This window comes from Globicephala melas, chromosome 14 (assembly GCF_963455315.2).
Source record: "Globicephala melas chromosome 14, mGloMel1.2, whole genome shotgun sequence".
In the NCBI taxonomy this organism is placed as follows: Eukaryota; Metazoa; Chordata; class Mammalia; order Artiodactyla; family Delphinidae; genus Globicephala; species Globicephala melas.
The window spans coordinates 47,742,373-47,769,014 of record NC_083327.1 but is presented as its reverse complement, the minus strand read 5'-3'; the positions used below and the strand labels follow the sequence as shown (position 1 = coordinate 47,769,014).

Genomic DNA, 26,642 nt, shown 5'->3' with positions numbered 1-26,642 from the left:
CCTGTCTCTAGCATTATTAAACCCCATTACACACTGCATACAATCCTCATCTAAATGCCGTCTCCACCATACAGACTTACTGAACTCACCTGAACTCCTAGGTGATTTTAAGTTATGCAGTCATTTTATCTGTGTTCCAGATACATATATGCATATATTGCCTTCTTTACTAAATTATTGGCAGGAATTTGTATCAAATTTAACTTTGTATCTTCCATATCACCTACACTTAACGTAAGAGGAAGTTAAAACCGCACAGGGCTGAGAGGATGTATAGATTACTTGTAATAATATGTCTTTTTACAACTTATGCTTTCTCTGTGCCCTAGTAAATAAGTGAAGGCAGAACAGGACCAGAGCTCCTGATTTTCAATCCAAGACTTACTCACCAGCAACAGTGGTTCTCCCCTCTGGCTTGCACGTTGGAATCACTTGACACCACCTGTGGTGCTTTAAAAAATTCTCACCTGGGAGCCCCAAACCATAGAAATTAGAATCGTAGGAGTGCTACCCAGACATCAGTATTATTCAAACCTCCCTACATGATTCTTTGTGCAACCAAGATTGGTAATAAATACTGCACAGCACAATGGCCCCTGGACCATTCTTACATTCCTAGGTAATTCTATTAATTTGAGAAACTTTTATTTTTTCATATCAAAAAAATTTTAAGTAGAAGCATGCTCAATGTGAGATAGTAGAATAGCATATTTTGTTTTTCTTTCAACAGTAGCTCACTTAATTGTTTAACGTTTCAGATATTTCGAAAGAAAGCAGTGGAACTTGGGGTAAAATTGCTACCTGCATTTCATACTCCCTCTGGAATACCTTGGGCATTGCTGAATATAAAAAGGTAAAACTCTTCATTTTCGACAACATGTTTTAAGTTGACATATTCAAGATTGTGGTCTAACAAATAGACACCGGATGGATAATTGCTTGAATGATGTTGGTGACTAACACCATTGGGAGTCTTGGTGTCTGTCTTTGTGTTGGAAGTTATTAGTGTTTTTCATTGTTCCGTGGCTTTAGATGGGTTCCCGTCGTGGGATCGAATGACCCCAAGAGAGGCATGCACACAAGACATGATTCAAGGTTTTCACTGTTTCATGGGGATGTTGCATACTGTCTCCATAAATTCCGAGAGCATCCCATTATCTTTAAAATTGTCATCAAAACATTTCACTTTCAAAGAAGTCAATTCCTAAGATCACTTCCCTTCAGTTAAGCTGCTGGTCAGAGATATTGCAGAGATACAACATTTAGACTAATCAGGTCTCCCACACAACAAGTTGGTGTAACTGAGACTGGAGCACCTGACGCTGCTCACCCACAGTTGTAAGGAGGGAAGGGACTGCTCCATTGGCCCAGATCAACCCATCCTTCTCATCCCATTTGGGTGGAGAACCCTGGCATGCCAAGTCCATGGCAATGTGGCCCCAAGAAACGCCTGGGCCGAATAGACTTTCTGGTATTCTCCCAGGAAGCAGTTTGAATTTTCATGATAGCTTGAGCATTTTGTTAATAAACAATTTTATCTTAAGCTTCCTTCTTAACTCCTTCTTCTCCATAACTAATTAATTGCCTATATGTCTCTTTGTGATGATGGTGAGGATGACAATGATGACAGTTCTTTTGTCATCATAAAATATGAAAGTTTATTCTAGGTACTTTACCCATATTACCACATTTAATCCTCACAACAACTCAGTAAGGTCAGTACTGCTGTTATCTCTGTTTTACTAATCAGGAACTTGAGTCACAGAGAGACTAAGTCATTTGCCCAAAATCATACCATATGTAAACGGAGGAGCTAGAATATGTGCTTAGATGTTTATACACATATTGATTCATAGGCACAAGTTAAATGGCTTTCTTGTTTTAGAAATGGCAAGAGGATACACAGGGTGACTTGGCAAGATTAGTGCACATTTCTTCCTAATTATTTATTTTAGTGACATTCCTTCCTAAAATTAATCATGAAAAATCATGAAATTAATTGGCTAATAAATCAGTTAAATTCATGCTTTGTTTTCATTTGTATGTTATATATCTATACTTGAAATCACGCTGTACCTGTCTATAATTTTATATATGTATGTGTGTCTCTGTGTGTGTGCGTGCGTGCGTGCGTGCGTGTGTGTGTGTGTGTGTGTGTGTGTGTGTGTGTGTGTTTGGGGCAGAGGCGTGGGTGTTGAGGCAGTGAGCCAGGGAAAGTTCAAACCCCTGGGCCGTGTTAAACTGAGGTAGTTCTCTATTGCACATTGTGATATCTCAGGATCCATCCATTCTTCCCTTTGGACTCCTGCGGCTTTCTCTGTCAGCTTGGAGATCAGTGGCATGTGCTATGCTGTCTTAGGGTGAAAGTGGGCGTATATGCTTGGCTTGGAGGCAGTATGGTGTTGGGAGATCCGTGAGGGTTTTTTTTTGGCTTACGTAGATCACCTGTATTGCCTTCCATATCTTCATACTTTGTATTTATAGATAGTATTCTGACCTAGAAACTTCTCTGTTACTTGAGATAAGATCCAGTTATGAAAACACTGTGCACATTTAACACATTTTTCCTACTTACCCTCTGAGAAGAATGATATGGGCATAATAGTACACTGCGTTAATTGGTTATCAAGAGACCTGGTTCTAGGTATTTTATAGCTATTCTAGGTTTGTCTTTAGAGCAATCATTTTAACTCTCCAGGCTTATTTGTAAACTGGAAGTTAGGCTACTTAACTAGTTTTTTCTGTACCTTTTCATGTTTATTTCACTTTGAAATTCTGATGAAACACGGCCCTCTCCTCATAAAAGGCATATTCCTGAGTACACGTACTTTTACTCAGTTTCCAAAAGCTAACAGTACCATTGGAGTCCACCTAGGACCTAAGGGCCCCCCAGGTTTAAAATACTGGAGTGAATGATCACTCCAGCCTTCTACTCTAAGATGCTGTGGAGATAGTTCTTATTGCTTCCTGGAAGGTAATGGAATTAGATAAAGGCCTCCGAAAACTAATAGAGGTGCGGGCCTACATCTTTGCAAAAGTTCAGTTAGTTATTGTAAGGTGCTGATATCATTTAATTAATTCTAGCCTCTCTTGAAATCATCATAAGAAATTAGATGGTTTTAAAGCATATTTAACATAGTGTTTATTTTTTTACAGCCAAGAGGATTTTTTCCTTAGTTATACCTATCTTTGTGTACAGTGGAGATATTTTTCAGTACATAAAGGAGTAGTTCTAAAAACTATTCAGTATTGAATCTGCTGTTATCTTTTTTATCTGTATCTCCTGAAAGTTCATTAACTAGGGCTTTAACTTTTTCTTAAGACCTTATTTTAGGTTTACAGTATTTTACAGTATTTTACATTAGAACTTTTAATTTCACATATTACAGGAAAATTATTTTGGATCAAAAATAATGTGCCATTTCATTTATGTATTCTCTGATGTTTTCATGTTAAACTAGAGGAAATTAGGTGACCATTTTACAACTGACAGGAACACTTTTAACTTCTTCCTGGCAACCTGTATGAATTTTTTATTATATATTTTATCCACTCTCAATTCCATTTACTAAATGGCAGTGGCTTACCCAAATTTATGCAATAAACCTTGGCAAAATTAATAGTCATATCAACCCACTAAAATTCATCCTATCCCTTTGCCCAATCAAGTACTCTCATGGAATCCTTTCTTCTTCTAGCTGTGAAACTGATTTATCATCTTGAAGAATTTTCTCTAGGGGACAAAAGCAGTGTTTCATATTTAACTGCAATAATTAGATTTCAGGATGTGCTGTTGATGTCAACCTGTACATATATGCTGTTTTCTCTGAATCTCTGTATTTTCACAGTATGGGCCAGGGGACAAGGGACAGCTGGCATGGAGCTTATTTTCTAGTTTTCTGAAGCCTGTCACCAGTAGAAGTTTCAAAGGAGATGGGGAAAAATATGTCTGGCAAAATTATATTTTAATTAACTTCTCAGAATAAGGGAGTATCTATAGATAGGAAGGATGCCCAAGAGAAAAAGGAAGGATGCCCAAGAGAAAAAAGTGCTCAAGGATGCTTTTTAGAATAGCTCTGTATTCACCATTGACTGGCTTTGAAACTCTTGGCAATAATTATGATGGGGGAGGCAAATATGCTGTCTGTAATATAATTCTGCTCTTGTGCCTCAATTTTGAACATAGTTATGGAGGCTACTCTTCGCCAACACCTATATGTTAACAGAAATGTGAACTTACTGGTATTATCGGTTCACATTCCTCTAGTGTTCAGGTTTTTGCCTAAAGATAATTGGTTTCTTTACCTTTTCTTTGTTAAAAAAAAAAAAAAAAAAAAAAAAAGCATTTATTTTAGTCCCTGCTGTGATGAAGTTTCTATGCTAGGTCCAGGTAAGATTTTCTGCTTCTTTTCACTTTATTTAAAAAGATAACAGACATGGTGTTTCTCTCAGGGTATTCATATTTACAGCCTGGTTAGTAAAGCAGAATATATATTTTGTATGTTATACACTCACTCATGTAATTGACAAATGTAAGGTAGTCTGTGCCAAGGAGAGATAATGAGTACTCACCAGGTTGATTTAAAGCAAGCAGTATTTTGAATTGGGGAGGTTTATGTATTTGGCTTCCAAAACACCAATAAGCCAAATTAGATTTCAGTATTTGTGCAAACTGAGAATAGCAGAGAACCTAAATAATTTACTCATATCCTGCATTAGAAAGTCTGTCCCAAATCTGTTCAGAAAAAAATGTTATAACTATCTCTTCTGCTCCATCTATAATACATTCTCAATTCAAGAGATGCTATATTAAGCTGTAAGTTAATTGAAATTATGAGTTGATAACAAGTGGTAATTTGACTGAACAAACACCTGGATGTTATACACAGTACCTGATTAGAGCAACATGCTTGCTTCACCAATATGACAGTAAAATGAAGATGCGTAAGTTACGTAATACCTCTGCTAAAAGGAAAACATTGCCTAGATTTAACAGATTAGATTTTGGTAGAACTCAGTTTCTCTAATGTGAAAATGTTAAAATTTGATGTCTGATCTTGTTACTACTATTAGCAAGAGACCCTATGCATTTTTTTTCTCCAACCTAAAGAAGAAAAATCACTTTTGTGGTTTGTAAAATCAAACATTTCACCACTTCCATAATTCTAGGTATAATTTAAGCCTAAGTAGAATATATATACTAATTTGGGGTTTTCTAAAGTGTGTTCTTAATTTAAAATAATGCGGTTAATATTCCCATTATTCATTTACATCACAGGGCATATAGTCTGGGCATTCCTAGTAATTACTCTGTCTTTACTATGAGTTAGTTTTAGCTTATACTGCTTTATCACTTGTTTCTCTTCGTGTATTTCTCTGAACTGACACCTACCTGGTGGTTATATTAGGTTAGTGGATCTGTCTACAGCACGTGATTTTATTGCACACATCAAGGAACGTGCTGGGAAGTGACTGATCTCTATTCTAGCTCTCATTAGTAAGCAAGGAGATGAACGAACCACAACTCCCTTACCTGTTTTTATTTCCTGCTTTGTAAAGCTTTATTTACCGACTACTCTAATTATCCAATGCAAATGCATACTATGTCATTAGTTACATTGCAGTGTGTATTATTATAATTAAATTGCAAATTGCTTTACTTTATCTGAAATGGGGTCTTAATTAAGAATAGTACGCAGCTTAATGTTTTCTAATAGTGAGAGATTATCCTGTATGAAGCATGTAGTATGTATATTGTAACAAACCCCCTTTTTGTGTTTTGTAATACTTTGGTGGTGTAAAATGCTTGAATATTAAATTATAGTTGATGAGTTTTAATAGACACAAAGTATGAAAGACAGTCTAATTAGGTTAAAATTTTTTAAAGTATTTTCCATATATCTCCCTGCATATTTACTTGACAGTTGAAATATAAACTTCTACATTTTTAAATTTGCTAACCATCTTTTAAAGTACCTGGTTTCAGATTTGAAAGAGGTGTATTATGTTTTAAAATGAAGCAGAATACAGTTCTATACTTTAACATCATAAGAATAATATAAAATTTATCAAGAAACAAATCTTCTGATATGAGAAGATCAAAGTTATTTAATGATTTGCTAATATTCTAAGAAGTAAAATAGTACTTAGTTATCCTAAAAATGTTCTGTAGCAGTTATATAGCCCAAATATAAAATCAGAGCTGCATCTTACAATTTATCTTTTATTTATATGTTTTATGGATCTGTTAAGAATTCAAAGATAAGTTCTACCAACTCTAGGGCTTCCCTGGTGGCGCAGTGGTGGAGAGTCCGCCTGCCGATGCAGGGGACACGGGTTCGTGGCCCGGTCCGGGAAGATCCCACATGCCGCGGAGCGGCTGGGCCCGTGAGCCATGGCCGCTGAGCCTACGCGTCCGGAGCCTGTGCTCCGCAATGGGAGAGGCCACAACAGTGAGAGGCCCGCGTACCACAAAAAAAAAGTTCTACCAACTCTAGAAAAGTAAAAAAGAAGTTACAGTCTTTCCAAGTATTTTAAGCGAAACTGCTTTATGTGTTTATTTTTTCTGATTGGATACTTTATTATATTGGGTTTCCCTCTTTTATCTATTTTAATTCATTTGTCTATTTATACTCTTCTGGAAATAAAAATAACCATACTTTGAGGTTTTAAAACTGACATGCACAAAATTACTAGTATCAGACATCAAAATATTACCACAGCTAAAGCTGCTACTTATTAACATTGTCAATATAACTCTTGGCCTTGGATAATTCACTCAATTAAGTTTGTCTTCTCATAAGCAAAACTAAAATAACAATGATTGTATCTATCCTGATGACCTCATGAGGCATTTTTGTGGAAATCTAATGAATTAATGTGTAAAAGAAGATTAATCATTGCAAAGTGCTATGAAATAAATGTAAATTGGAATTATTATTAATTTATGGTTTTGTGCTCAATATTAATTATGAAATTGTGTGTGTGTGTATAAAACAGTAAAATAGGACATAGCTAAAACTGACTTGGTTTTGATGCCTTTTTATGGTAATCTTCTGTTTTTAAGCCACTCAGTGCTTCTAATCCATTCTCAAACTCGAGTCCCATTTTCCTCTGTCAGGAAGGAAGATGGTATTAGTAGAACCAGCTAGAAGTGTAGAGAGAAGGTATCCCCATAGTCCATATAGGATCGTGGTGGCTTCATGCTCCAACATATATTATTTTTAAAATTATTTTGAAATAAGCCTATAAGATCAAAACTCAGATTCCTCTCTCAAATTATATTTATTGGTGACTTATCTCTTCTAGAAATAAGAACTGTTCAACCCAGGAGGTTTAAGGAGACTATGAGGCAATAAAATGTAATGTTATCTTCCCAAGTCCCGCATGCCAGCTAGTGCTTAATTAATATGACACAAACCTAGTCTGTGAAAACGTATATATATATTCTTGCTAGAAACATCCACGTAGCCCTGTTTTCTAGTTCTTAGGCTGTCCTACTTCTATTAAGAGTCTGACTGCTGTGGTTATTTTCTATCAGTGATTCTTAGCCTTCCCGGTGCTTTAGAATAACTGGTGCATTTTTAAAATATCATTGCTGCCTCTCTACCCTACACTCAGTTTCATCTGGCTTGGAGTAAGGTCCTGGTATTTTTTTAAGCCTGTTCAACCATTCCAGTATTCATTCTAGGGTTGAGAATCACTGCTATGAATCTAGTATTTTTATCCTAAGGATAGCTGCATTTCTCTTCTCAGTTACCTTTGAAAACTTTTCCCTCCCCATTAATTGTCAGTTTAATTCTTGAAATATAGAAATATATTAGGCAATTGGTTTGAAAATACCCAGCTTTAATAGAACAGTGGTTCCCAACCTTTTAGAGTATGTATGTAAGAATTGCCTAGAGGGCTTGTTAAAACACTTATTGCTGAGCCCCTCCCGCAGAGTTCCGGATTGAGCAGATTTTTGGTCAGCCTTGATAATTTGCATTTCTTACCAGATCCCAGGTGATGCAGAGGCTGATTGATGCTTCTGTTCAGTGATCACACTTTGAGAACCATTGTAATAGAAGAAATGACTGAGCCATCTAAGCTGTTTAGATTCTTAAATCTCAGAGCTGCTCAACTCCAAACATCCATGGGGTGGAGGTGAGGGGGTTAGGGGGTCTGTTTCTGTGATTAATTTATTTTTGTTAATAATTACCCAACATTTTCACTTATCCCTAAGCAGTTTGTTTCTTCTAGAAAACAGCTAATTCCAGACCTTAATTACCCAAAAAGAGTTTACATCTCCTTTTTTCCCTTGCAATATATAGTTTTTAATCCAGTAAGACTAGAAAGCAAAGTTTGGGTCATTTTAGCATAGAAGGAGAAAAAAGGCATTTTTAATTAAGGACTTCGGGGTGACTGTTAAGAAGAAGAGCTATTTCCATAAAGCCATTCTTGTTGCTTCAAGCAAAGCGACTTTATTAACAGCAGCTGGTGACCTGTTTTGTATCTGAAGACATTCCACAGCCCATGAAAAGAGGCTAAGGTTATCCTTCCACCAGAGGAAGAGAGAACCTAAGCTTCTTCCAAATCATTTAATCCTCTCACCAAGCTACCGATCACCGCGTCCATGCCAGGCACTTAGTAGCTTGACCAAACTAAAGGCATTTATTTATTGCAAGTGGACAATAAGGATGGCAACAGTTAATTTAAATGTACTTTGTGTATAGCCTCCTTTATTAAGACTTAAGGGACAAGTAATTCTGAACAAAGGATGCTTTGCTGTTTCTTAGTCATGCGTTGTGAGGCAGAAGGAATTTGAAGAGCCTAAGGGCAGATGAACTGTTCCCTTTCTTCCCACTCCTCTGGTCATAATTGAACTTAATACCCAGGTAAATGGGGTTTTCAGTGTCCTTTGTTCTCTGGAGGAAGAAGCAGATCTAATCTGTTTCTGAACACAGACTCTAAGAGTCCTCATAACTTCTCCACACCACCCACTCTCTTTCTCCAAGAATCTCCATCTGCCACAGACCTCTTCTGCTGTACTTCTGGTAGGGGAGTGGCAGAAAAGTGATGTGTGAATAAACTGGTTATTTTACTCAACCATGGATTAGATATTGAAAAATTTTTTTTGTATATTTTCGTAAGGTCCTGCCTTTATGGCTCAATTACAGCAAATGAGTCATTAAAGTGCAGTAACGTATCAAAGGTGGTGTGTAGGCAATTGAGAGACAAACTATCCCAAGAGGATTGCTTAAAGCCGTTAAAAAACGACTTGTGGTGTGTGGGAAGTCTCTTAAGAGGCCTTCCTCACTCTTCAACTTTTGGCAGATAGACTCTTGGTACAAAATCCATGGGATTGGATTGTTGAATATGACCATGACTTTCCCCATAGCATCCCCACTGTTTAAGTGGTTAACTCACCAGGAAAATTTTGTTTAAGGACGCATAGTTATTTGAATGCAACAAACTCAAAGTGCCTTTCATCCCAAGATTTTCAAATGCACAGAACTAATGTTTTACAGATTCAGCTTTGTTCACTGTGTTCACACAGTTGGGGGCAAATCAGCCTTGGCAATTTGAAATGTATTCTGTGTGAAGAACTTAGATTAGGAACAAGTCAAAACACATAATTCATACAGTGCCTTTACAGGTCAGCAGTGGAATAATCTTTTCAAGGAGTTACAATCCCAGGTTTTTAATGAAGCAGCAATCAGTTTTCCTGTGATGAATCTCAAGACCAGGCTCACGTTGTTAGTGTAGGGCAGACCTTTCAAATATCTAATAAAGTTTAATCTAAAAGTTATGAAATTGTTTGAATAGGTGTTTGAAAATCAGCCTAGGTCTCAAGACACTTTCTCAGCCTTTATAATTGTTAATCATTGTAAATATTCAACTAACTACTTTGAATCTTTGAGTTGGAATTGGAAGGTCAATATAAAATATTTATGCTGCAGCCAATAATTTTTAAAGACCTCACAGTCTCCTTGGGTACGCGAACCACTCATGTTTCCTGCTTATGTAGTAATAGCTGTAGTTGAACTGTTCTGAAAACTGGGATAAACAATTATTGATTGCAGTCTCTTTTATTAACTGGAAAAAGAAAAGTGATGGAGCAGTAGTAAGAATTAATTGTAATTTACTAATCTGGAAATTAATGTGCAGCTGGGCATGAGTAGAGGCAGTGCAATCTGGTGATTTAGCAATCATGACAAATTGTCTTCATCTGTAAGGTGTAGAGTTGCTAGCTTTCCATTATTTGATTTTTAGTAACAGACCCAGTTTTAGGAAGACTTTATATGAATGCCCATGTTGCCGTTTTATCCTGGAAATGTCACTTGGAGTCTGGCATTATTAATTAACTCTCATTCTCCCTCTTTGGCATGTCATGCTATAGTTTCTATGGAACATTTGTACAAAACAGTGATTACTGGTAATGACCTGCATATGTTGAATAATCTTAAGATGCTACTGAGAGTTTAATGTACCTTGTAAATTGAGAGGCTTCCAATTAAGTCGAGTTCTTAAGATAATCACTTTCAAAACTAATCAAGTAATAGGACATTAGTAAAGCTGTTATTGACTTAATTGTGACAAATTAATAAACAGACCCAGTGCAATTACTATAATGGCTTTAGCAGTGAGCAGTTTTCCAAAATTTAAGCATAAGTCTGTTCTACTCCCTGGAAGTACAATAAAAGTTGCATACGCTGTTTTAAGGTGCGTATCATTCCTAATGGCTATGTGTGTGTACATTATACAAAGAGCTTGGATTTTTTGTGTTTCTTTCTTCTAAAATATGATTACATTTATTTCAAAGGCCAGTAAATCTACCTGCCAAACCCTCTTAAAGCATATGATTTTCTAAATGATCGTCTGTATGGGCTGGACAAAACTATTACACATTCTTGTGTTCTCTTATCTCTGCTTTTCTATGCCTTGTGCCCTTGGGTTGGTGCCCTCTCTCCTCAGGGAGCTACGGAATGTCCTGTCCCACTCTCTCTGTTCCAAACTGCTGTCAGCATAGTGATTTTTTATACCTGGTTGGCATTCTGCAAATGGACTTTGGAAAATAAATGAGTTCTGAATTACAGATTTGCCATAAGTTTTTAAGTATCTGACAGTGCCAATTCCTATAACTTTGCTGATTGTAAGTATGTAAGAAAATGGCAGCAGAAAGAACAGGAATATAAGTCCTGCTTCCACTACCTTAAGAATAGTGTGACAAATACATATTTATTTCTCAAAATACATCAAACCATGTGTTTAAGATGCTGCGTTTTATTGAATATAACAATATTAAAAAATAATGTGATCACATCTCTTCTTTCTCTCAGCCTTGGTTTCCTCATTTGTTAAAGTGAGATTAATAAATAGTATCAATTTTACAAGGATAAAGTTTATGACAGGTCTTTAGAAATTCAAGAAGTTGGGGGTCTTTTAGATGCAAAAGAGCAGATCACTATGGAATTTCAGGAACCCTACATCATTGTGGTAGCCATCCATATCACCTCTGTTTAAGTTAGGAGGGAAGAATGGCTTTTCAAGTAAAGAATTGTGTTTGTGTTTATGTGTGTGTGTGTGTATAATATGTATACACACATCTGTAATTCTAACAAGCCTCCTATGTGTTCAGTTTATAACTCATAGTCTTCCTCAAACAAAGGAAACATTATAGAGGCCTCATAGTAATTGTCATCATCTGGAACAACAAAGGGAAGTACACAGTGGAACTGCCCAGCTGAAGAAGGGTTATTTTTAAATTATTGGGATACCATAAAATAAGGACTAAAGTTGTGGCAATTTCATTCACTATGAGGTATAAAAATTATGGTTCCTGAACTTAACAGGAAGAATTAATGTTAACACTGTATAAATGCATCACTTTTAGCCATTTATTTACATGCAATTACCATAGCTAGTTGCATGATAGAATTTGTACTGCACAATTATATCAGGACAAGTCCATGGTTTTTAAGCGTTTTTGCTGTCTTATCAGTAAATTATTTTTGAGCACTTACCCCAGAACATGTATTTTTATTTATAAATTATATATATATGTACCACTGTATTAATATGTCATGATCATTTTAAAACACTCAAAAAATTGTAAAAGGATAAGATATAGATGAGGAAATAAAATTTCATTAAGAGTAAATGAATGATATTTTTAGAGTGAGCTGTATTTTTTTTAAATTTCATTTTAATGCTTGTGATACAGTAAGTGATTCCAAGGTCTTGTTCTGTGTTTATTTCAAAACTTGGTTTGAATTTTGTCCAGGTGGAAAAGATAAAAAGTTGTGTTGATGAGAGAAGTGTGGTATTAGCTGATCTTCTTAAAACATGATGCTTGCTTTAAATCCTGTTCTTTAATTATGCAAAGAATATTCTTGTAACTCTGCTAGAAAATTTCAGTCTTCCCTGATATCATCATTTCTTCTTACAAACTAATAGAAAATAAGAAAAGCCTCTGGAACTCTTCCTTTGGAAGATTTTAAAACAGGATAGGAAATTCCATTCTCAAGTTTGATACAAATATGAATTTTAAAGGTGAACCACATTCATGCATATTTTCATAAACATCCAATTTCAAAATGATCTTTTCTTAGAGTTTCTTTCGAACTCAGATTTCTTTTTTAAATTCTTCTTAAATTGTTACCTTTATCTTCAAATGATGGGTTAAGCATGCTTTCTTTCTATTTCTTCTGTTTTTCTTTCTTTCTTTTTTTTAATTATCTGGTAGGTAGCATCCTACCCACTTGTACCAGAATACATCAGCAAATAGGGACACATTTCTTTTGTGAAATGTCAACTCTTAATTAAATACTTTGCCTCAGGACAATCAGAAAAATCTCTGTTCAGTGCAGAATATTTGTGTAGTCACTCTCCATCCCTTTACAAAGTGTTATAATATTGTAATTTTTCTACTGTGTAGAGGTCTTGGATTTTTAAGTTAACTACATCAATGACATTCTGTGCTCATAAACCCCAATACATCCGAAGTCGCTGAAAGCTGTAGAACCAGTGAGGGTTCCACTGCCGACCTCTCCTCACTGTGTAGTCTCTACAGGAACCTCTGGGTGTCTTATATGAAACCTTTTACATAAGCACCAAGGGAGGGGAACAGTGTATATCTGAATATTTAATTTAATAAAGCTTTTTTCTTTTAGATAAAAAAGTTTAGAAATAGCAGCTCTGATAGTTTCTTCCTGCACTCTAATTAAGAGTCTTGCATTCTGTCTCAAAGGCTACTGCCATAAACAATAAGTATCTAAATGTCATTTGCCTTTATCAAGCCTGTACCAATGTCTTATCATTTGGCCGTTTATAATGGGCATATTGTCTTATTATATTTAGTGGACTTTGATCCTGTTTAGATTACTCTTGAGAATATTTTTTAAATTGGTTTCGAGGGAAGTTCTAAATTACTTTTAACTAGATATAAATATTATAAGGCTACATAATCTTGTGGTATTAATTTTCTCCACTTTAAAGTGGGCCAACCATGGAAGTTTGCCTTAAAAAGTTGTTAATTAGATCAAGAGCTTTTCTTAGGTGAGTTATTGGTTTTAAGATGAAATAGGTCAGAAAGTGCTTAAAGGCATTAATCTTTAATACTGATTGGGTATGCAGTAAAGTGGCTGAGGGTGTTAGTCTGTACTGGAAGAGTGGTATTTTAAAATGAACACCATATTTAGTGCTAGTATCCTAAATTTTTGCTAGATTCAGAGGACTTCAAATTACAGAATTCGCTAATTTATGTTTCTGAGGCTTATGACCAAGAGATGGTGATTTCATACTTATATTTTAAAAAGAAGTTTCAAAAACCGGAATTTATGGATTTATAAGAATAATAAACTTGCTTTTCCAGTTTTTCGAAAGACAGTAAAGCCTAGGGTCTCTTTTCCAACTAAAGATGCTACAAAATACATTTATTATTTTGTTGATCCTAAAGGGAAAGATATAAAGGGGACGAGATGGGAAGCAAGAGGAAGTATGAGTGCACAAGCTACAAGCAGCCAGACAAGCTAATATTAATGCCTCATGCTTCTGCAATTCTCTGTAGTCCACAGAGGAGTTCCAAATATATGTATATTTCACATTTTTCATTAATTTGATTTAATCTAGTCTGGCACAGACATAAATATCCAATTCTGTAATTCAGATTTCCTTTTGGAATAGTTTGGAACAGTTGCAATGAAAAGAAATAATTTTATGCTTTAAAATTTTTCTGATCCCTGGCAGAAAAACAGGGAAGAGAAAACTGTCCTAATATTTTATTGCCATTATAGGCTATCACCATGTTCGTCTCTTTGTACTATATCGATCATTCAGCACTTCCAGGTTATTAAAAGTGTTTTAAATGAGTATGGTTGAATTCCACATGCCTCCCAGAATGAAATTTCACCAGTACCCTTCGGTTAGAACTATACCTTTTGTTAAACCCACTTTCACTATTTAAAGATAAAAATAGATGTAAACAAATAGACTCTCCTTTCTAAAGAGTTAAAAATGGAAAATTATGTGCCTAGCATCTTTCTTATCTGGGTGAAAGAGCTAGGATTATGTAAATCTTCCCTCTATTCTCTCTTTTAGAATAAAGAACCTGAATTCCTTTTTCTTCTTTTTTGGGGAAGAAGAAAAAAGATTTATTTTGCAAGTAGGATCAAATGAAAAACAGATACAAATTTTTTGATAAAAATTACAGATTATATTTTAAGCCTTTCATGTAGAACCTGAATTCTTTTAAACCTTTTTTGTTAGAAACAATTTTTCTTCTTTCCTACCATCTTAGTTACTCTTCTACTTCTGTATTTTCTCCTTATCTTTGTGATAATGTCAAAGTGATCAAAATTTGAAACTGTATTCATTAAGAGTCTTAGTGGTATAGGAAAGAGTGAAAGTGTTTTTCTGTGGTTCACTCTCCCCCTGCTTCCTTTAGTACTGTGGCCAGGCCCTCAGTGCAGTGAGAGAGGCCTTTGTATCCTCTCTTGTCTTGTCTTGACTCTTCAAGGCATCAATCCTTCTCTCTTCATCTTTCACACAACCTACTTATCCACACCTCATCCTCCCCACTCTGCAGAGATGTTAAGATATTCTCCTATGAGCCTTCTCTAGATAGAAACATCTGGGTATTCTACTGTTAAGTCCTACGTTTGTGGCGGTAACCACCCTTTAATCCAAATCTCTAACCCAGTCCTCACTACGGAATGTACTCCCTATATCCTGCTGAGTGCCAGATAGCTCCTAAACTGAACCTGTCAAAAGTCATCTGTATGATTTTAATCCCCAAACGAGTGTCCCTTTCAGACTGACCTTTTGTTACACCAGTAACCTCAGTTCATCCCGAGGACATTTTGAAATACTTTTCCTGATACCTAGTCTGTCATCAGATCCTATGTACTTCATTCCCATAATATTTCTGACTCCTCTCACAGCCAGGCTTCTTTGCCATTCTCATTTCATCCCCGGGTTCTAGCCCCTGTCAGTTCAGTTCTTGTCTGGAGCAGTAGCTTTGGAAATAGTCTCCCGGCCGCCAATTTCTCTACCCTCCAATTTGACTACATGCATGTATCTATTATAGCTAGAGTAATGTTCTCAAAACATTATCCTTCTGCTCTCCACACTTTCTCCCCTTAGTCAAGAATCTTTAACAGCTTCCCAAGAGCTATAGGGCTTTTCTTCAAATAGGCATTGTGCTCTCAAACCCCCATGTTCATGCATATTCATTCAGCCCCTTTGCTGGAAGGGCCCTCTTACCCCCAACAAAACTCTGCCATTTAAAAAAAAACTTTATTGAAGTATAGTTGATTAACAACGTTGTGTTAATTTCTGCTGTACAGTGAAGTGAATCATTTATACACACACATATATATATTCTTTTTCATATTCTTTTCCATTATGGTTTATCGGAGGATACTGAATATATTTCCCTGTGCTATATGGTAGGACCTTGTTGTTTATCCATTCTATATATACTAGTTTGCATCTGCTAATCCCAAACTCCCAATTCATCCCTCCCCCACCTCCCCTCCCCCTTGGCAGCAACACATCTGTTCTCTATGTCTGTGAGTCTGTTTCTATTTCATAGATGTGTTCATTTGTGTCATCTTTTAGATTCCACATATAAGTGCTATCATATGGTATTTGTCTTTCTCTTTCTGACTTACTTCACTTAGTATGATAATCTCTAGGTGCATCCACATTGCTGCAAATGGCATTATTTCATTCTTTTTTATGGCTGAGTAATATTCCATTGTATATATGTACTGCATCTTCTTTATCCATTCATCTGTTGATGGACATTTAGGTTGTTTCCAAGTCTTGACTATTGTAAATAGTGCTGCTATGAACATAGGGGTGCATGTATCTTTTTGAATTATAGTTTTGTCTAGGTATATGCCCAGGAGTGGGATTGCTGGATCATATGTCTGCAGTTTTTAAAGGTCCAGTTATGTCACCTATTCTGTGAAAGATTTTCTACAATTCCTTTCTCTCTACCTTGTCCCTTCCCCACCCTAGACAAGTTTAATCACCTTCCTTTCTTTGTTCTCCTAACATTTTGTTTCCTTCTACAAATATAAGCTATACCACTGAGTTGTGGGATTTCTAAAAGTTCTGCGTAACTGTGTGCTGAATTCATGGAGGTGAAAGCTCCTGAATGAATTAAGAAGTAATGTGATCATTTATTTTTCTCCTCTAAAACAAAAAACAATGCATAGAGGTATAATTAGCAAAACTGTCTTTCTAGTCAATCTCTGTTGTGTAAATATGGCATTAATTTGCAGTGAAAAATAATGTAGGCAGCTTTTTACAAAGTGGTGTTTCTTTTTTTTTAATTTTTATTGGAATATAGTTGATTTACAATGTGTTAGTTTCAGGTGTACAGCAAAGTAAATCAGTTATACATGTACATATATCCACTCTTTTTTAGATTGTTTTCCCATATAGGTCATTACAGAGTATTGAATAGTGTTCCCTGTGCTATACAGTAGGTCCTTATCAGTTATCTATTTTATATATATTAGAGTGTATATGTCAGTCTCCCAATTTATCCCTCCCTCCCCTTCCCCCCAGTAACCATAAATTTGTTTTCTACATCTGTGACTCTATTTCTGTTTTTGTTTTCTTTTTCTGTTTTCTTGTTTTCTTTTTCTGTTTCTACATCTGTGACTCTATTTCTGTTTTGTAAATAAGCTCATTTGTATCATTTTTTTAGATTCCACATAAAAGCAATATCATATGGTATTTGTCTTCGACTTACTTCACTCAGTATGACAGTGTCTAGGTCCATCCATGTCACTGCAAATGGCAATATTTCATTCTTTTTTATGGCTGAGTCATATTCCATTGTATATATGTAACAAAGTGGTGTTCCATCTTTTGCTCTTTTTCCTGTTTTACACAGCTAGAGAAGAGATTGAGGCTCCCCCATCATCTAAACCTTAAAAACTGGTATACCAAGTCCAGTGATTTATCTCAACAACGTTTAGATTCTCTTATTCTGGCATGATAAGAAAACAAGATTTCCAAACGTGTGAATCATAGGAAGGATTTAAATTATATCTGGATACTTTAAGAAGGATATAAGAAGAATGAGATGGAAGATGTTTGGTTCAGGTAGGCTGATTTTAAAGGTAGAGAGACCACTTTGGGAAAACATCTTCATAATTTTCTAGTATGAAAGCATTTTAATTAGAAGATGAGGTAGAAAGTAATTTCAATTAAGAATATGTAAATGCATGAATCTTTGGTCCATTGTATCTGGAATGATAAAAGTAGAATATCAGAGTGCAGTGTGGCAGATACTCCCCATTAATCACTGACCTACTGCCCAGACCGTGGCCCAACAGTACATTTCTCTTGCCTTTGCCTTTTTTTTTTAATATTTATTTATTTATTTGGCTGCATCGGGTCTTAGTTGCGGCACACGGGATCTTTCCTTGCAGCACGCAGGCTTTTCTAGTTGTGGCGCACTGGCTCTAGAGTGTGCAGGCTCAGTAGTTGCAGCACTTGGGCTTAGTTGCCCCACAGCATGTGGGATCTTAGTTCCCCAACCTAGGATTGAACCCGCGTCCCCTGCATTTGAAGGTAGATTCTTAACCGCTGGACCACCAGGCAAGTCCCAGCCTTTGCCTTTTAAACTCTGGGTAGATTCCTTTTGTGTGAAAAATTGTTCAAGACTCAAAAATACAGCTTTATTTCTTTACCCAATAAGAGTCTACTTTTCATGAGCATTTTGATAAGCTGTTTCAAGGGTTAATGATCGGGTAAAACAAGTTTCAGTATTGCTTTGGCAAGACAAGAAAGCAAGTAGGCTGGTGTAGAGCAAGCATAGAATTGTAGAATCAGCAGAAGGAACATGTGGTCCAAGACATATTCTGTGCTTGTTATCTGAGGTCCAGTTATATATTTGTTGTAGTCGCTGCAGTTATATTAAATAGGGCAAGTGCTGGCACAGAGAAGCTTCTCTGGGAAAGTGGTCTGGGAACTAGACCTGTGCTTCCATTGCAGTGAGTTAAAGGAACCTGCTCACTTATTCAGCAGTCATCAGGTGACCACCCTCCTCATTCTAGATCCTGGGCTAGGTGCCGGGGATAAACTGGTAAACACAAACACTTTCTTGGTGACTCTTACGGAATTTACAGTCTATGGGAGAGACACACATTAATTAATCACAAAAACATATCAGGGCTTCCCTGGTGGCTCAGTGGTTGAGAATCTGCCTGCCAATGCAGGGGATGTGGGTTCGAGCCCTGGTCTGGGAAGATCCCACATGCCACGGAGCAACTAGGCCTGTGAGCCACAACTGCTGAGCCTGCGCGTCTGGAGCCTGTGCTCCGCAACAAGAGAGGCCGCGATAGTGAGAGGCCCTCGTACCGCGATGAAGAGTGGCCCCCGCTTGCCACAACTAGAGAAAGCCCTCGCACAGAAACGAAGACCCAACACAGCAAAAATAAATTAATTAATTAATAAAAACTCCTACCCCCAACATCTTCTTCAAAAAAAAAAAAAAAAACATATCAAATCTCAGGGAGGTCAGAGACAGCTCTCCTGAAGAAGTGATTTTCAAGGTGAGATCAAGGGGATGTGTAGATGAGATCTAGGTGAAGAGGAAAGAGTGGACTATCCGGGCAGTGGGGCCCATGAAGGAGAATTTCTGTGTCAGAAAGGAGCAGGGTAAGGCTGAGACGCAGAACAAAGGCAAGGCTGCCGGGGGCCCGGAGCAGCATCTGGAGAGGAGCGAGAACAGACTCCTGTTAGGAGTTCCATAGCTCTCTTGATGTCTGTGGGAAGTCATTGAAGATTTTAAGCAGCGTGAGCAACATGATCGGGCTTCAGTTTAGCTGAGTTAGGTTTACTGCTCATCCCTGTCTCGAAAGCCAAAAAGCATACAACCAAATCATGCCCACTCTCAGGAGTTGATGATTTTAGATCTCTGTATTTTACTTCTTTCATATTTAACTTTTCCCCAGAACACAAGCCTATGAAGTCCTGCATGTGGAAGTTCACAGTCAATTAGGTCCTCAAAATGCTGGGTCCAGTTTTAAATGTGGTCTTCTGTCACTGGTTTAGCCATCAAGCAGCAACCTCTAAGATTTCCATTCAGTTGAAATGATCTCTGAAATCAGATTGTTTGACAAGGGACTGCTACCAAAAAATGACCTAACTTTAGAGAAAAAGCCTGTGATTTATACCAGTAGTAAGTTTGTATTTTTCAGTTCTGTTTACTTGTTTTAGTTAGTCAAAAAGGAAGACTGAAAAAAGGAACCTGATCCTTTAATTTGGAGAAGAGAACACCATCTAAAATGGATTCAGGTTCAAAATTGCTACAGCTTGCGATGAGTCCCACCACGAAAATCCTGAACTCAGAAAGTACAGGTATACAGCATATCTTTATCAGTTTATTTTATATATGTTTAAAATAGATAGAGAAGAGAGCATTACATTAGTTGAGAATGTGACAGAGGAAGTAGCACTGCAGAAAAACAAGAGAAAGGTTCATGAAAGAAGTAGCATTCTACTCTTGTATTGGTAAAGCACTTATCCTCATAGGACTAAGTGTGTGCTGTTGATTGTCAGTCAAAAATGCTTGCAGGGCTTCCCTGGTGGCGCAGTGGTTGGGGGTCTGCCTGCCAATGTGGGGGGCGCGGGTTCGTGCCCCGGTCCGGGAGGATCCCGCGTGCCGCGGAGCTGGGCCTGTGGGCCATGGCCGCTGGGCCTGCGCGTCCGGAGCCTGTGCTCCGCGGCGGGAGGGGCCGCAGCGGTGAAAGGCCCGCGTATCGCAAAAAAAAAAAAAAAAAAAAATGCCTGCAACTCAGCTGCATTTGTGAAATATATATTTTTTAAACCAGCATAGCAGAATTTATAGATAAGTTATATTTCCCAAGTGGTATTTCATAGAATATTATGTGCGTGAGATATTAGTAGGTGATCTATGGAAAGAAAATAGCCCTGTAGGTAAATGTGAACACTGGGTTACAAAGGTTTCCTCGCTGTAGGCTTCTCAGAACAATTAACTGGCCAATGTCGAAGTGCAGAGTGCATTGCTAATCTCTGGAATAGAACTTTTTCACAACATTGTTTTCCAGACTTCTTTCACGTGGAACCTCTTTTAGCCAGAACAACTATTGCCATTTCTGATCTACATTTCTTGTCTCCAGAATACACTTTCATAACTTACTGGTTCAGATGAATGTTGTTACATGTCCTCCAAAGAAGTCATCTTAGTAAATGTATCATTATTCTAGTAATAAACTTATTGCGAGGAATATATCTGAAAATGAATTGAGATGTCATGTATTATTCATTTATGTTAGTTGCTAATGAGAATACCATGTGTTTAGAAATATGAAATCTTAATCTCAAAAAGTACCCACTGTAGAAAATTAGCATTATTGCTTATTTTTGTGATTCTTTTTAATTGCAAAAGAGCAGACTTACATGTTTTCCCTCAGTGAGAGGTTTGAAATCTGAAGGTTAAGTAGCAGGAGTAGTGGTAGAGTTATACATAGTTACTATGTGATGGTTTGTTGTGGGCCAGTATGAGGGCCCACACTTTTTATTTCTATATTTTGTAATTTTTAAAAGGTATAAGATTGACACAAACTTTAACTATTCATTTTCATCTATGGACAAGCAAAGCATCTGTATTTCTATCTAGAAAAAATTTAGTATTGCCTCCATGTTTGTTTTTTAAAGTTTTTTAGATTCATTCTCAATTTCCAATAATCCTGTTACTAAGACATTAGTTTAGCAATTAGTTTCCTAAGAGTCTGAGCTTCCCAAAAAAGTCTGACTTATTTTATTTTGTAAGACAAAGTTAAGGTGTACAGTTACAGAACTCTTATTTTTCTGAATTACAGGTACCTTTTGTGTGCTAACAATTTATTCCATGATGCATTTTTGAATAGCCAGTCAAGATGGTTGAGTTTCTCAGCAAAAAAAAAAAAAAAATTGTTAAAAGAATCATTAAAAAATGTTTGGGAATTATCAATATATATTAAAGAAAATCCTAAGTCAATATGATAATATCATGATATTTGCAAAGTGTGATCATTTTTATTGACCAAAGCTTTGGATTCATCATAAACACATTAAATACCAGTAGGGTTAGAATGAAGTTAATCAGATTCTTTGCTTCTGGACTAACGGTAAAACTTTCTTCAATTAAGTTATCAAGGAATAAATGTGCTGGTGAACAATCAATAAGTAATTACACAAAGCTATATTACAAGGGTCTCTCTGAACCACATCACTTACGCAAGTCTAGTAAGTTTAGTATTCCAACATTGTTTAGCATTCAGTTGAATATGTTAACGTAAGAGCTAGAAACTCAAGCAGTTTTTTCTTGTCTCCTTTTTCACTCCAGTAGGTATTTTGCATATTTAGAGAATGTTTGGTTTTCTAAGCATCAGTGTAGAGCAGTGAAATACTATGGGTGTATTTCTCTCTAGATATCGAATTTTTTAATAATTTTAATGAGTAAAATAGTCTTTGGTAAGCTATTGTTTTTAATAAAATTTATAGTTTCTTTTTCTCTTATTATAAAAGAAACTACATTAATTGGAGAAAATATGAAAATGTAGAAAACAAAAAGAAGAAAATAATCACTCACAATTTCAATCCCGTGTAAACACTTTATATATCATTCAGTGCTCATTTTCAAGGAGTCAACAATGAAATCATACTTTTTACCCATGCTTTTTTTTCCTTTTCGTCTACTTTATTGAGATATAATTTACAGGCAAAAATGCACCCATTTTAAATGTAAATTTCAATGAATTTTGACAAATATATTAATATATACTTTGTAACCACCACAATCAGATATACAGCATTTCATCACTCACCAAACTTTGCCTGTGACCTTTGCAATCATCACTCCCCTTCAGCTGACTCCCAGCAACCACTGATATGCTGCTGTCACCATAGATAACTTTTGCCCTTTCTAGAATTTTATACAAAGGGAATCGTACAGTAAATGCTCTTTTCTGTCTCGTTTCTTTCATACAGCATAGTGTTTGAGGTTCATTAATATTTTTCTATGTATAATAGTTAATTCCTTCTGATTGCTGAGTAATACTTTATTTTACGGGTATACCATGGTTTATCCATTCTTTCGTTTATGGACATTTGTGTTATTTCCAAAATTTGGTCATCATGGATAAAGCTGTTTATGAAAAGTTCAAGTTTTTATGTGGACATGTTATGTATTCGGTTCTCTTAGGGTAAATACCTAGGAGTGAAATTGTTGAATCATACAGTTTTTGTTCCTGACTCTCTTTTCAAAGATGTTTTAAACAGCCTCCGAAGATAAAATATCTAACATGGCTTCTAGGGCAGTGGGCAGTTCTGTTTTGTATTGTTTTGTTGTGGTTTTTTGCTGTCCAAGATAATAAAGATAATGTCTCGTCCTGGAGCAAAAGTTGGGCAAGCTTGTTAGCAGCTCCTTTAAAAGATTAAGGTTCCTCAACTGTAATACAAAGCAACCACATGTGTAGCGTCCACCCAGGTCGCTGTGCCTCACCCCTGTGTGATGTGAAGGCAGAGGAACTGATGTACCTATGAAGCTCATGCTGCCTGCTGTCCCTCTTTTTCTCCTTTCCTGTATTATTAAATAAGAACATATATTTTTACATATTGGTATATAATCTATATATCTAGATATAACGTATAGTTGTCCTAAGGATTACAATCTACTTTGAGTTAATATTCTATTTCAGGTAAAATACAGGAACTTTACAACTGTAAACAGTCAGCCCTTGGTATCTGAGAGGGATATGTTTCAGGACCCCCTCAGATACCAAAATCCAAGGATGCTCAGGTCCCCTATATAAGATAAAATGGCATCGTATAGTTGGCCCTTTGTATTTACTGAGCATTAGTATTAGTTTTTTTGTTTGTTTGTTTGCTACTGGTAACAAATCATCTCAGTTTCTTGCTTATCTGAAAATACCTATTTCCCTTTTACCTTTGGAGGACGGTTTCATCAGATACAGAATTTTTAGTTTTCAGATCTTTTATCAACATTCTGAATATGTCATTCCTTCAGCTTGTAGCCTCCATTGATTCTGGTAAGTCAGCCGTTACCTTGTCATTAATTCCCTGTATGTGATTTGCTCTTTATTTTCTGGCTGTTTTCAATTTTTTCTCCTTATCTTTGGCTATCAGAAATTTGACTCTAATCTACCTAGCTAGGTGTGGGTGTCTTTGTATTTATCCTGCTTGTGTTTACTGCATTTTTTAGATTAGCAAATTCATGCTTTTCAGAACAGTTGGGAAGTTTTCAACCATTATCTCTTCAGATATTTTTTCCACCTCTTTCTCCTTCTCTCCTGGAATTTCAGTTACACTTCTGTTGTGAAAGGTTCTAAATGTTCTCCTCGGGACTCTGAAGCTCTATTCATTATGTTTAAACTGTCTTCTTTCTGTTCTTCAGATGTGATCATTTTTATTAATAGCTTCAAGTTTACTGTTTATTCTGCCCACTTCTTTGGCAAGTTCCACTTTAATTCTTTGAATGTATTTAAGTAGTTGCTTTGGAGTCATTGCTAAATCCAGCCTCTAGATCCATTCAGAGTCAGTTTCTGTTTAACTGTCCTTCTTCCTAAGTATGAGTCACATTTTCCTGTTTCTTTGCATATCTAGTCATTTTTGGTTAAAAACTAGATAGTGTGGATATGTTTGGCAACCTTTGATGTTCTGTGTTCTTCTGAGGATGATTTTGTTGTTTAGTAAGCAATTTGCTCCTTTGGATTCAAACCATAAGCTCTGCCTCCCCTGCAGTGTGCAAAAGCTCGGTTCTTTTAGCTTCCGGCTATTGTTTTTAATCTGGCCTCCTGGGGAACTTTCTTAGACCTGTGCAGTTTAGCATTCTGTCAAGGTTTGGGGCAAAGTTTGTGGTAGCATTAGCAAGCTCTGTCGTCTTACACTTGAAATCAGTAAGGCTTTAGCTTTCTGCCTTCTGAGTTAGGCCTGGATTCAGGAGTAACCTGAGCCGGACAAAGCCGCAAACTCACAAATCTCATAAGGTGCAGTTCTGCCTTTCAGAGGTAAGTGTTCCTCTGGTTTCTGTCAGCTGTTTTCCTGGTGACCCAATGGTATCTTATTTAGTGGTCCTCCAGGGATTTGGGCAGAGAGTATACTCAGATTTTTAGTCCCACTCCTTCTGTGGCTTCTGTGGACTACCCCTCCCCCCCACCCCCACCCCCCACACACATATACATTTTCAGCTACCCTGCCAACCTTTAACTCTGTCTAAAGTAAGATTAAAATTTTGTGAGATCAGGGGAAAAGTCACTAACTCGAACTCTAACTCATTGCAGTGGCTGTCTTTCAGTGGTCTGTGCTTTTTATCTTTTTTTAGATTAAGCCTGATTTTGGTCACTTTCTAGTGCTTTTAAAATATAGATAGATAGGCCTTCCCTGGTCGCAGTGGTTGAGAGTCCGCCTGCCGAGGCAGGGGACATGGGTTCGTGCCCTGGTCCGGGAAGATCCCACATGCCACAGAGTGGCTGGGCCCATGAGCCATGGCCGCTGAGCCTGCGCGTCCGGAGCCTGTGCTCCGCAACGCAACGGGAGAGGTCACAACAGTGAGAGGCCCGTGTACTGCAAAAAAAAAAAAAAAAAAAAAAAAAGATAGATACCTGATTTTATAATTCTTACTTACTGGAGGATTTGCCAACCAATTCCCTTCACCATTACTGGAAGCCAGAAGTCCCTTCATTTTTTAAAAAATATTAGAAAGAATCCTTCATGTTGTTAAACATTTTCTTACAACATGGCTGCATACTATAAGATCTTCTAAATGGGCCAGAATTTTTAAACTTTCTCTTATTGTTAGATAGCCAAGCTCTTTTCACTCTTACATTATAATACCCTAATGTACAAGTCATTTATTTATACTTGGAAATATAAGTATTTATACTTGATAATAGAATTAAATTATTTCTTCAGGATAAATTTCTGGAAAATGGAATTATTAAATTAGTGAGTCTGAATATTATTAATATTTTTGATATATTTTGGCAAACACCCCTGCAGAATGGTTGTACTAGTTGTCAGTGTTACCTGTGAAAATGAGGTTGCTTATTTTCCTTCAAGTCACATAACTTTAAATTTATTATGAGTTTTTTTTTTACTTAAAGGATTATTTGGTTTTTATAAAGCAAAAAATTATTCCTGACTATACTTTTTAATAAACTGTCTCCACATACTATACTTACATTTGCAAGAGTCACAGTTGTAATATGGTTACATAATCAAAATAGTAGAATAAATAGGAACTTTAGTTCATTTAGTTTAATTATTAAGCTTTTTTTTTTTCAGTGCTAAGAATACATAGAAAATTTTTAAATTTCACTTTAGGGAACTAATTCTAAGATATTTTAGAATAAATTTTATATGTATTCCCTCTCTTCTCTTTTTAAAATTGCATTATTGAGATATAATTCACATACCATACAATTCACCCATTTAAAGTGTACAGTTCAAAGGTTTTTAGTATATTCACAGAGCTATTCAGCCATCACCACCACTGATATCCCTTCGTTTTAAATAAATTGAGAATACTAGATAGAGTCCTGGCAAGGTCAGTGAGTAGAGAGTTTGTGGAACAGAGAGAAGAAAGATTCTGCCACAAGGGGAGCTGGACTTTCTCCTCTCCATTTCCTAACTCTGCTCAGGATGTTAGCTATAATTATATAAATAACACTTTTTGGGCAATTTTGTGCGTGTCAAACTGTGGAAAGCTAAACATAGTGAGGAAAGTTTCCTATGCCAATGTCAAAGTAAAGTTTAGACAGTATTTTTTTGATAGAGATGAAAGGTGCTAATAAAAATAATATGACAACAACCAAAATGAAAAATAAACACTGTAAACTTCTGGTATTAGATGAAGCCTGTACTATTTCTCTTATGCCAGCAGTACTACAGCCAAAAAGAGCTCTGTAAAAAATAATGGTTCTTTACGTTTTGAGGTCAGTTGGTTGATGAGATTGGATAATGACTAGGTATTACATGATTTGAAGAAATTATTAATGTTCTTTGGTGCCATATGACATTGTGGTTATATAGGAAAACGTCCTTGGAGATGAATACTGAAATATTTCATGACTAGATATCTATAATTTCATTAAAATAATTCCTCAGTGGAT

The 26,642-nt window shown here is 36.3% G+C and overlaps 1 protein-coding gene across 2 annotated transcripts in view; it reads left to right on the top strand.

Annotated features, from left to right (window-relative positions):
- The window catches only part of MAN1A1 (mannosidase alpha class 1A member 1), a 173,237-nt gene that overhangs the window by 93,511 nt on the left and 53,084 nt on the right, over nt 1–26,642 (top strand). For both annotated transcript variants that reach the window (XM_070043481.1, XM_030853578.3), the window contains one exon: nt 759–853. In XM_070043481.1, coding sequence (XP_069899582.1) covers nt 759–853 — 95 coding nt within the window. The remainder of the gene's footprint in view (nt 1–758; nt 854–26,642) is intronic.